Genomic DNA, 12,491 nt, shown 5'->3' with positions numbered 1-12,491 from the left:
AATTTCCACTGAAGTCACAGATGAGAAAATGCCACTCGACGTTGAGGGCATAGCATCTCCTTCATCAGCTTTCTCTTCCTGTGCATTGCCCTCCATTTCACCTCCATAATCGTCACTCACCAATCAGTACTGCCGCTCTTTATACACAGTTTGTGCTGTTGTAAAATGAAAGTGAAAGCAAAAAACAAGCACAAATTCAAACGCGATTTCAACACGTGACATATTGAAAGAGGCTCATCGATGCCGATGCCATAATTGCCCAGCTACGTTTGTGAAAGAATGCAAAAGCACTGACATATTTTTCCTTCCTATGATAGCCCGACGGGCAGGGCTGAGATAGATTTTAGTAGCCTGAGTGGAAAAATCGCTAGCGGTTTTGACATTTTACCTTTCCCCAGCCTATCATGTGACCTACTGAGGTCACCTGAGGCAAGAAGGGAGTTCATCATGGAACAGAGGTGGTGACTTACAACACCAGCTCTCTGCCTCCTGCAATGCAGTCTTAACATTTCAACCACTTCAACCCCGACTCACACCTTACCTCAGGTGCAGAAAACAAGCTGTTTGCAGGTGTGGTGTGTAACTTTGAAAGCTTTGTGCTTTGTTTTGAAGTTCCTGCAACTTGACATCATCCTGAAAGAATTGGAAGAAAGCAGTTTTCTTAAACCACACTTTTCCCACGCTGTCACACTCCCCCACCCTCTCCCATCATCATCTTGTTATTTTTTGGGGTGTATGTCTCCCAGTACAATGCACAACATTACAAAGAGACTGTGAATACAGTTAGATTTTTTTAAAAGTAACTTTTATTCTTACTTTCTCTTCTTTTCTTTCTTTTTTTTATTTTTTTGCCGTTGCTCCAGTGCAGCCTTTGTAAAGCTACGACTTTAAAGTAAAAATTCTTGGAAAAGCCCATTAGTAGCAGTGTGGAACATTGTGCTGCTTTGCCAGTCATTATGCTGTCACTGAGTACATTAGTAACTTAACGTAATAAAAAATGAACTGATGATATGATTTGAATGTTGATCTGCTCAGTAAACAACCAGACTGCATGAGCCCATGCTTGCAAAGACTGAAGTACCAGAAGTATGTCTGTGTTGAATATTTTTAAACACTGCAGCAAGTCTTGGTTGCAGAAAGGAAGTGTAATATCACATTTAGGCTTTAATACACACACAGACGAATAGGATGGACACTCTGCTTCCTCTCCAGGATATTTTTAGTCTTTAAAGTCCAGCAGCTCGCTGGCACATCTGAAACGCAGACCTCTGTGAGTGTTAACTTTTGTTTACTCATAAGTGCTTTTATTTTTTACAACACAAGGAGATTGTTAGTATATTTCAAAAAGTAAGACTTGTTGTGATTATGTATTTTTTCCTCCCTAAAATTTGAAAATGTCAGTTTTTGTAAAACATAACATTAAACTACATTGTGATTATTTTGAGTGCCGTTAGTCCAGACCACAAATATGCATTCAAAAAGATTGACTTTGCTAGGGTGTTGAAAACAAATCCCAAATATGGACCACACAGCTGCAAATATTTTGTGTGCCCTCTTTCCTCACAATGTTTACAACATGTAAAAGGAGAACAGTCCTGCTAGTGGTGCTTTTTTTCTGTTGTCCTAGTTACGGGGAAAAATATCTGGTTTTATCCGGTCCTGAGTTTATATGAAATTAAAGGGAAAATATAGCTGATGATGTGCATCTGCCACATTGCATGTAATTCGTCGTTTAATTAATTTAAACATTCTAAACAATATAATATAGCTTTGTTCATTGTGTTACACATTTACATGTGAAACACAAATTTCACTGGATATTTTACAATCCTATAAAAAGCTAGGTACACCATATTATTCAGGACCCATAGAAGCTCCATTAGAAGCAGTAACTTAAAGCTATTAAAGTTTTAGGAACTGAAGAAGCTTCTTGGATGAAGCTTCTTGGATGAAACGTCTTCAAGAAACTTCAAGAAGTTAAGTCTCTTTTCTTTCCAAGCTCCTTAGATAACTTAAAGTAATCATTTTTTGTCTCTCACATAGTTGCCCACTATTACTTTACATTTAGGTTGCAAACAGCTCCTTTAAGATTCTGCCAAACTTTTTTCCTTTGAAGGCAATGGCAACAGTTCTTTCTTTTTTCAAACATTCCTTTGTAGGTTTGGTGATCTGGTGTTTTTGAGATCATTATCCTTTTGCACAACCTATTTTTGCTGTCAGACAGACAGCCTCACATTTGACTGCATAATAATTTAGTATAAAGATGAGTTTATGATCAGTGCAATAACTGTGAGGTGTCCAGATCCTGTGGATGCAAAACAAGCCCAAATCATCATGCCACCACCACCGTGCTAGACAGCTGGCATAAGGTATTTATGCCACTATGCTGTGTTTCATTTTCAGCAAAAGTGACACTGTGCATTGTGGCCAAACATCTCATTTCACTTTTGTCCTGTCTGTCCAAAGGACATTGTTACAGAGGTTTTGTGGTTTGTTCTAAAGCAACTTTGTGAAGCTAGCTGTGCTGCCATGTTTTTCTTTTTGTTTGTTTGTTTTATTTAGAGGGAGAGGGGAGGGGCTTTGTCTAAGTATGCTGTCTTGAACTTTAACATTTAACATGCTAACTGAGGCCAGTAAAGTCTTAGATGTAGCTTTTAGGGTTTTGTTTCTCTGAAAATTGCATTGTCTGACCTTGGGGTGAATTTGCTGGGACATCCACTCATGGAACGATCTGGACATGTTGTTAATGCACACATGAAGGCTCCAGACCAGCAAACTGCTAGCATTTCTGCTTTTATAGAGGTCCTGAAAGGTGCTGATGAGTCAAGTCTATTTGATCATCAGCACCTGGCTGCTGCTTAACCTCTTATTCCCTATAGAAGTAGTAAGGGTGGACCTAGGGGTGGACAGTAAGGGTAGCTCAGAGCACTAATGAGCGACTCCAGATATTTAAGAGTATCTTCAAAGAGTGTGGATCTTATTTCTGGGTGGGTTGAATTAGTGTGTTTGGATTATTATTTGGAATCTGTTTCATTACTGAGATGTGCTCTGTTATACTATTATATACTATGCATATTTGAATTAATAGTTATTTGTGTAATTAACCTGTTCCATTAAAATATACTGTAGCTACTTGTACCACACCCAGTCTGCAGAGAGGATGTCAGGCTGTTCCACCTCTGGAGCTTTTGCAACATCATAGTATTAAAGTGTAACATTCTTTTTCTTCAGTGTCGGAGTATGTGTGGGAACAGCTGCATAAACTCATTTATACTGTATGTTTCCTGATTGCTATTTTCAGAACCCCGAGTCAGACGGGGTTTCGCAGTCTTGTGGTGAAAATGCGTGCGTGTGTGTGTGTGTGACTAATGAAGGACGGCTTCAAAAGGAGGAGCGACACCTGTTGTATTTTTTGGGATTTCCTGGAAATTTCATATATTGAATTGCCTTCCCTGTAGCTGGCCTTCCAGCTTGGACACTACAGATTTTATTAGACACGTGTAATCTGTTATTTGCACTAGATGTGACAACTCTCCACTTCTTCCTTCAAACTGTACAGGTCAGTCAGGCACCCACAGTGTAGAGCATGAGTACAATACCCCTGCTAGCTTTGGTCTGGTAAAAGTTGAGTAAAGTTAATTCAAAAGTGGTCGTGTCCTGTTTAGAAAAGAGAGATGAAGGTAAAAAAAAAAAAAAAAGACCCTAAGACAATAGACTGTTGCCCATCCATAGCATAACTTCCTCTGTACAGCGTTTCCTGCAGTGTGTCTCCTCTTGTAAAAATAGTAAAAAGACATCTTTGTTTTCATATTTGTGTGTGTGTGTGTAGTAAAAAGGAAACATTGCTGTGACATGTTTATTTCTTCCTGAGGGTTGCTGTAAGGTGCAAACGGCAACATAAACAGACTCGGGAGTAGGGATGGGTATCGTATAGGTTTTATCCATTACCGGTGCCAAACCGGTACTTTTGAAACGGTGCCGGTGCTTAAACGGTGCTCAAACCGGTGCTTAAAGAATCGAGAACACCAACTTTGTCCAAAAACCTATCATGTTCAGCTGTTTTTTTGTAAAAAGATAACAATGTTAGCCTTTTCTGCAGCTATGGGGCATATATGGTATCACTCTTGGCTGGAAGCAGTGCTTAAACAATGGAATAAACACAAACTTTGTCCAAAAACCTCTCATGTTTAACTATTTTCCACTTTTTCTTTGGTCATTTTAGCCTTTTTGGCCAGGGTGCAGGGAGTGTCTGCCATCAAACAAGAAGACAGTCGCATGTAGCTATGATGATCTTTGCTAGTTCACCTTACATGCATTAATGTAATAACGTGGTTAGCCTACTCAACGTAAATTACACACGAACAACATTAAGCTACTCACGCAGAGAAGAACGGCTGCTGCTGCCGTCATCATCCGTCATCATTTCTGCTACACTGGCAGGGCTAGGGGCCAGGACTCTCCTCTTCGGGTTCTTGGGGGATGTTGCTAACTCCGGGTCTGATAACAGGCACCACACCCACAGTAGATGTGCTCGGTGTGAGGTCTCGCAGCAAGCTATCAACTACGGCGCATTTCTCGGCTTTTAAAAAAAACACTATGCGTCGCCAGGTGTTTCATCGGATTCGAGGTGTTACCTCCTTTGACAGTATCACAGTATCAGCTTAAAGCACTTGTTGCAGGCTGCTGAGTTTGCATATTTTGCTGTGAAGTACAGCCAGACTTTTGACTGCTTTGCCTTGGGCATTTTTAATCTGTAGCTCTGCTCTAAAAGAACGTACGTACCTGGCCCCGCCTACTATCCTCGGAAACGTAAAATGATTGGCTAGAATCCAAAGTGTATCACAGCTCAGGGAAAAAAAGCACCGAAATAAAGCACCGAAATGTGCGCTGCTTTTCGGTCTGGTTACTACCGTTTATGTCAGAACCGGTACCCATCCCTACTCGGGAGTGAGGAATTCTTCCCTGCATTCATCGTTAACTCTCCAACTGTAATCTTAATAACGCGTTGAATGATTTGGTGGTAAAATATTCATGTAGCTCTTCTCCCTTTCAGTCACATCCCACTGGGCCGTGTGGAACATAAATGTTTAGAAACAAAGTTATAATTGCGTCATGATCAGCTTATCAGCTTATAGTTCACCTGTAGTCCAATGTAAAAGGAATGGCTTTTACCGTTTTAATCTTTTTTTATTTTAAAGCTCTTTAAAGATACTAAGTGGTGTAAGAAAAAAACCACATGAGCACGAGTGATCCCCTCGACTGAATGATATTTGTGTTTGCAGTCGTAACCAGCTGGGCTCCCTGCCGGCCTGCCTGTGTGGTTTACCTCTGAGAGTCCTCAACGCCAGCAACAACAAGCTGGTCAGCCTGCCCGAGACCATTGGACAACTGCAGAGGCTCATGGAGCTGGTAAGGCTGTTTTACCACTTGTGTCACTGTGTTGGTTTATTCCTGTGGCACTCAGGAGTGTGTAATAATATTTCTATTTTTGTGCTTCTTTGTCTGTATGTGAATATCTTATGCTCCAGTTGTGCTGCTCACTGCTTTTATCCCAGTCTGGAGAGGATTTATGGCTTATGTTTTTTAGCCCTTCTTCAGTAAGCTTTATGTGTCACATGAAATTTAGGGACATACGTCGTCACTCTCTTTTTATATTTCCTTGGCTCATTCTGATGTTAGATTTGTGTCTTTTTTTCTGAAAAAAGATACAAATCAGATCAGATCGTCGATTCTGTGCCCCTGAGTAGTGCCCACTCAGGGTCAGAGAGGAGTTTAAGTATCTTGGGGTCTTGTTCACGACTGAGGGGAGAGCAGAGCAGGAGATCGGCAGATGGATTGGGACATTGGTTGCAGATGCTGTACTGTTCTGTTGTGGTGAGGAGAACTGAAGCTGTTGATTTACCAGTTGATCTACGTCCCTACCCTCACCTACAGTCACAAGCTCGGAGTAGTGAATGAAAGAACGAGATCACGGATACAGGCAGCAAAATCTGAAGGGTTGCTGGGCTGTCTGTTAGAGAAAGGCTGAGGAGTTCATTTAATCGGGAGGGGCTCAGAGTAGAGTCACTACTCCACACATCAAAACAAGCCAGCTGACGTGGTTCATGGATCTGACTAGGATGCCTCCTAGGTTGAGGCCCTGGGGTAGAACCAGGACATGATGGAGAGATTATATCTCTCTGTTGTTCTCCCTGATGAGCTGGAGAGAGGGAGGTTTTGGCTTCTCTGCTTAGAGTGCTGCTCCCAGGACCCTGCCTTGGATAAGCAGAAGAAATGAAATGGAATTTTCTTCTTAAACTCATAATAAGACATTTATTTTTTACTTTTTCCTCCACAACAGCATCTCTTATTCTAAATCAAACAAGTCTCACAATAAAGTGCTGTATAATATATACAACTGATAGTGATCTGCGGGATATTTCACTTTATCCAGTGGTGGTGGTGTGCTGTGATTAGCTCATTCACAATGTGCGTGATGCTGACCGACCTGATCTGATTGGGTCAAACTTGTGAACAGAGTGAATTTTTACAAGGACTGACAGAGCTGTGCAAACAAGGAATCAGCAGATGGCAGCACTGGCAGATTGCTGCCTATGGTGTTAGCATTGTGATGAGGAAGATATTTTCATGACCCATTACACTGTCTGTTTTGTTTCAGAGGAGAGGCAGTATGCCACAATGATGCTGTTTTAGCTCTTTACATGGAATATTGCTGGCAGGCAACACAATCACATTGCTTGTTAGCACTCCTGTGCAGGGAGCAGAGGCTAATGAGAATGACAGTCCTCATCCTGGCCTGTTAGCTGAAAACGGTCTAGTTCTGGTCAGCAGCAGGACAATCGGGGTACATCATCACTTTCAGTCTTTTTAGGGTGAAAATGAAATAAGCTAAAGTGTCGTGAGCCAAACCTGACTCTAAACTAAAGCCCCGCCCACATATAAAGTGATTAGCTCATCGCACATTGTCTCTTCTAATTGATTCCCACTCCTTCATATGTCAGTCAGAAGTGTCCTTCACTTCAGCTAAAAGCAGCTACTGTCTGCTCAAACAAATCTGAGATAACTCAGAACCTGGAAGCTTCCCATTGCTTACTGTTATTTCACTTCTTGTCAGTATGAGTTTAATTCTTTGTGCTCAGGCAACTACATCACTGCTCTCACCTCTTCTTTATACCTGGACTCTGTATATGTGTGTGATATGGTATTAAAGTCTTATTGCTTATTAACTTTCCAGCAGCGTCCTCTCAGCATGAAAACCCAGCTCGACTTTGCACCATCTGCTCAGCTGTGATGTTTGCTCCCGTGCTGCCGAGAGCATTTCAAACAATTACTAATCATAAATATTAACCGCTCACTCCCCTCGTTTGTTTTTGTCCTCTGCAGGACATCAGCTGCAACGAGATCACAGCTCTTCCTCGTCACATCGGCAGACTCAAAGCTCTGCGCGAGCTAAACGTGCGCCGAAACCTTCTCTGTGTCCTGCCAGAAGGTGAGTGCTTTTCCCCCCCCCCAGTATAAGGCAAATTGCAGTGTCCTGTCTTTCTTGATGACTTTCAGAAAGGGAAGGCTTTCAGCTCTCTGTGTCCTAAAGACTGGTGAATTTTGGTTGGAAATCTTTGTGTTGACTTTAGGTGTGTAATTAAGGTGATTTATGTTCCCTTTAGGCAGCGTTTAAGCCTTTTAATTTCACTTTTCTTTTGATCCCACCTTACCTCTGCACCTTACAGAAGCCTATTGTGCACTCCGTGCTGTGACTCGAGGGTCGGAAAGTCAAGTCTCATTTAGAGTGAAACTCAGAAATGGAATAATCTCTTCCATATGCAAGACTGGGAGGTGCATCTGAGACCACAGAGTCCTCTGCGTGCACTGCCACACCCATCCTTGGGCCTAAAAATATACTTAACCCTCAGTGTGACCGAGGAGCGACCTCCAGCCCAAAAGGTCTGAAATAAGTCAGTGACACAGAGATGAGCAACAGCCACAAAGGTCTGGTGCTCATCTAGTGAGACAACGCCCAGCCTGACTAACTGATAGGCTGGAGAGAGACTGGCTTTTACATGGCGGGCAGCCATTTATAAACACCAGAACAACTCTGGATCTGCATGTAAGGCCAGTATCAGTACCCAAATACAATCTGACTACAGTATTTTTTTTTTAAGTTAGGGCCTGAGCTTATAGCTGTTTTAGTTATTAATGGGTCTGTTGATCTTTTTTTCCTGTTTTGTAGTCAATATAGTCAAGATATTAAAAAAAAAAATCAATTTCTGTCTTCATTGTCAGTTGTCCAGCATGTGGATAGTCTGATAAACAGAGTCGAGACATGGAGTCAGGCCAGCAGATAGTTGATCAGAATGATAAACAACAGCAACTCCAATCGCTTTATTCAGCCGGTTTGGATTTGTTGCTCCAGTTTCCTGAATTGTTACATATCCCCATCCCCTCACCTTTATGACCATCTCCTGGATTGATTGATGAGCTTTGAACTGGTTCAGAAGCTTAGTACCACGGTGCTGGGGGGAGGGGGGCTTCAACCAGGCAGACTGGACGGCAGCCCCGACAAAGGGAGGGATGTTGTTTTTGATTTAATATCTGTTGAACTTGTGCAGCTCTGAAGAGTCCCTGAGATAAGACCACCATGACTGCTGAGGGCTTTTTAAAGGTCGGCCAAGCTCAGGGTGGCAATAGCATAAAGTCAGAGAGTCAGACTCTAACTAGAAGATCAGAGCTGGTAGGAAAAATGATCTTTAAAGCCAGAATTATCATGGCAGCAGCAGCAGCTTTGGTTAGCAGCATAATGCATCAAGGCTGCAAGACTTTCCTTTATACATTTCATATTCCTTCCAGTGACATCAGAGGAGGCTTCTGCAAGTTTGTACCTCAATAAGTAACAAGTCATCTAATAATGCTATTAGCAGCTATTTATCAACACAGTTTGTACAACAGTATGTCAAACCCAGAAAGAAGAAAACATGGATGGTCTTGTAAAAATTTAGTAATTTAGTTATAACAAAAATCTGCATTGTGAAGAGAACTACAAGCCATGTCTGAAATCTTCATCTAGTCTCTAGCCTGAGTGACTCAGGCCCAAAGTGTAACATCTAAAGTAAATCAGCAGTTATTGTGTTTTATTTCAGGCACAGCTACTTTGCAGATTTCTCATCAGACAGCCACAGTTCACTAAGACCAGGAAAATGGTTCATATCAGCCCAGCTCTCAGATCTCCAGACCTGTGAGGTGGTGTGCAACAGTCAGATTCGATGCTGTGCATATCTGAACATATGTAAACAGACTGCTAGATAACTTGAGGCCTCAGTTCTTTTAAAGTTTTCTGTTTATTGTTCTTTTAAAAAAGATTTAGGAGTAATTTGCAAGTTTTTTCCCGTTTTTGTATACCGTTGCAGGTTAAAAACTTTGTGAACCCTAGTATATTTTGTTTGTGTTTCAGCACAAGATCTAGAACCTCAGATTTTGAGTCCAGTCCTACGAGTAGATGAAGGGAACGCAGTGAAAAGAGAATATGTAGTTTGTACCTTTTATAGGAATTGTCTCCCCTGCTGTCATGATTGGCCTGCTGCTGTTGTTTTTTTGGTTTTAAAGTCAGATGGTTTTATAATAAAATTGTTAGAGCCCTATAGATGAAATGTACACATGTGTCCTGAGTGACCTCAAGGCATAAGGGAACATATGTTTATGCATAATTTAATCGAGTACTGTATAGAGAATATTTTTATCCAGTAACCAGAGGAATGCTTTCTGGTGTCACCGCTCACACCATCACATGTGCTTAGCTGACATTATTACCGCCTACACGTGGTTTTAATTATGAGAAACTGTCTAAAAACTCTGTAATGATCATGCTGTCAAAATTGATGGGTTCCTGAGCTGCGCATCATTAGCAGTCTGCAGGATATGGTTCCCCCATTGGTTTCTGCCCACAAACCCAAACATCCGTCTGAGGATCTGTAAACACACACATACACTCACATAGAGAATTTCTTTTGGACATCTTACACAGGGAAAGAAGACAAATAAGAACAATGCGTTTGGTGGACCAGGAGTCCGGAAAGTTTATACATTTCTTGTATATGACTGTTTGCCAGTCTAGGTAAATGCACCATTAAAAACCTTCACAGTTTATCCTCAGCTAAAAGGTTTCAAAGAAAGGTTAATTATATAACTGCAAAGACTTAGAAAAGATAGAGAGATAAATTGCTTCACAGTGAGAAATATAATGCCTTTTTAAAATTTAGATGAGCTTACAGTGACTCTGGTAATAAATTCCAAATCACGTAATATCAGGGAGAGCCAAGCAGCTGGGGAAAACAGGCATTGGATAACATTAGCAAGCTAGTAGTCTGAGTGCAGTTCAGGGTAAGTTTTAGATCTGTGTTAACTTTTTGAAAAAATGATTCTGTGTTTCTCTGTTTCCCATATTTATGCTATGCTCAAAGAAACAGTTTGATATTTTGAAAAATGCATTTGTTCCCTTTCATTCATTGCAATTCTCGCTTTCTAAAAAATTACATTCTAATTTGACTAATTGTAGATTTAGGCGCAAAGACCTCATTAACTGAGCTAAATAGCATTAGCTCAGTTAATGTCAACTGCACTCAGTGAGTGCAGTTGAAGTGAGCTTCAAGGTCTCCCAGGTTCCTGTTGTTATAATAAGGTTGGGTACTTGGAAGCTAGCTTCAAGGTTGAGTTTATGGGCATAAATGACCATGCCCATAAACTGAACAGTAGAGTGCTTACAACAGTCAAAAATGAAATCCCATACCTGTACACTTCTTTAGGACTGGAAGTGTTTTTGCAACCACAGCTATTGCAATCGAATGCCATACAAATAAGGCATGCAAGTTTAAGGCACCTCAGCATTGGCTTCATTTATCTGCCCACAGAAGCTACGTTCATCTCTTATACTGTCTATGGTACCACCATAAGGGGGGTGGTGTTATGTCCAGTTGGATCTCATGGTAGCAGTGTTGTATCACTGTTCCAGTGTAAAACCCAATACCGTGGGAAGAAATACAGAAATACATAGAGAAATGTACCGTGTTTAGTTTAAAAGCTGGTTCCAAAGCTTGCTGCAACCTGGAATCTGTAATCAAGCGTGTGGTCAACCTCTTCATCTGACTTGTTAACATATTGGGTACTCTGTGAAGGTGTGCATGCTTGTATATTGACTCTACATAACTCTTTAAACATAAAACAGGCACTTTTGTTAAATTACAGCTTAGTCACTCCAGTAAAACGCTGTGTAAGAGAGGTGTTCCAGGTTTTCCAGGTTATTTTGGATTTAATGAGGAATAAAGTTCACATGAAGAGAAATAGTTTGACTCTGGGCTGCTAACAATTACAAACCTAGTCTGAAAATAACAACAAGAGCTGCATTGTGTTATCTGGTGGGAAACATGTTGGTGGTTTTACCCATGTGAAAGTGTAAGTGTGTGTAGTCTACTTGAGATCAACTAAATCAGCAGCAGGGGGGGTTTCCACTGTCACTAAACAAACTGCTGGTATCGGTCTATTTTAAAATCAGGTTGTGTGTGTGCTGAAGCCTCTTAGTGTAGTGTTATGGAAAACACCTGAATATCTGTAATTCTATGCAAATCACTGAAGCGTGTGCATGTCAGCAGAAACTAGATAATGCATGTTTTCCCATGTCCCACACCTGACTGGGCAGGTGGTATGGTCTATGCAGCTGATGCAGAAGAGTGGGCATCTTGCTCTGACCATTTCATATTTAATAAATGCCACTTTTTCAATATTCCTGCCCAAATATGTTGTTCTTTAGCATCTATTTTAAGAATTCCTGGTTCAAAATAACAAGAATTCACTCATTTCAGCCTGGTTAAGGTTGCAGGTTGATGCAATCTTTCTCATCGGTGCCATCAGAGAGAGGGCTAAGCCGTCTAAAAATAATTCTGCAGCAAGAAAATTCACAAAGAGCTATCTTCAGACGCAAGAACAGAACAAAGTGTTCTGGCAGAGATCATCCGACCTCCACAGATCTCACCACCATGGAGTCAGTCTGGATTACATGAAAACAGAAGACACTGAGACACGCCTAAGTTCTCCAAAAGTGATTTTCCACTCGCTGTTCCAGGAACATTAATTTCCCCCGAAAAAACTAATGTTCTGGAACTTTCCGGGGAGTGAAAGTTCATCCAGCACATTGTGATTAGCATTTTCACAGCAGGGGTAAAGTCCCGGGAAGATTAAATCCATTAGTTTGCTGGCATTTCAAAGGTGCAGTTTGTCTCTGTGGCGTGGGTGTGGTCTCTGGCCAGCTGCAGAGGAGGGGTGACGCAGTGAGCTCCCGGGGCGGCGCAGGGGCGGGGTGAACAGGTGTGCTGGGATCTGACAGTGATTGTGTCTCTTTATATGTTGGCAGTGACAGTCGGAGGGGAGAAGCGGACTTGACAGCAGAGAGAGAGCGGGAGTGTCTGTGTCCCAGTAAACAAACCACAGTATTAAATAAAAGTTCTGCT

The 12,491-nt window shown here is 41.5% G+C and overlaps 1 protein-coding gene across 8 annotated transcripts in view; it reads left to right on the top strand.

Annotated features, from left to right (window-relative positions):
• lrch1 (leucine-rich repeats and calponin homology (CH) domain containing 1) overlaps positions 1-12,491 on the top strand; it is a 108,094-nt gene that overhangs the window by 47,565 nt on the left and 48,038 nt on the right. For all 8 annotated transcript variants that reach the window (XR_005693289.1, XM_040012556.1, XM_040012558.1 and 5 more), the window contains exons 3-4: positions 5,283-5,409; positions 7,384-7,489. Coding sequence is in view for 7 of the 8 variants with exons in the window: in XM_040012556.1 (XP_039868490.1) it covers positions 5,283-5,409; positions 7,384-7,489 (233 nt within the window). In the remaining variant the exon portion in view is untranslated. The remainder of the gene's footprint in view (positions 1-5,282; positions 5,410-7,383; positions 7,490-12,491) is intronic.

The sequence above is a fragment of the Simochromis diagramma genome, unplaced genomic scaffold, assembly GCF_900408965.1.
Source record: "Simochromis diagramma unplaced genomic scaffold, fSimDia1.1 OVJJ01000612.1, whole genome shotgun sequence".
NCBI lineage: Eukaryota > Metazoa > Chordata > Actinopteri > Cichliformes > Cichlidae > Simochromis > Simochromis diagramma.
Note: the sequence above shows the minus strand (reverse complement) of the source record. Positions and strands in the feature narration are given on the sequence as shown.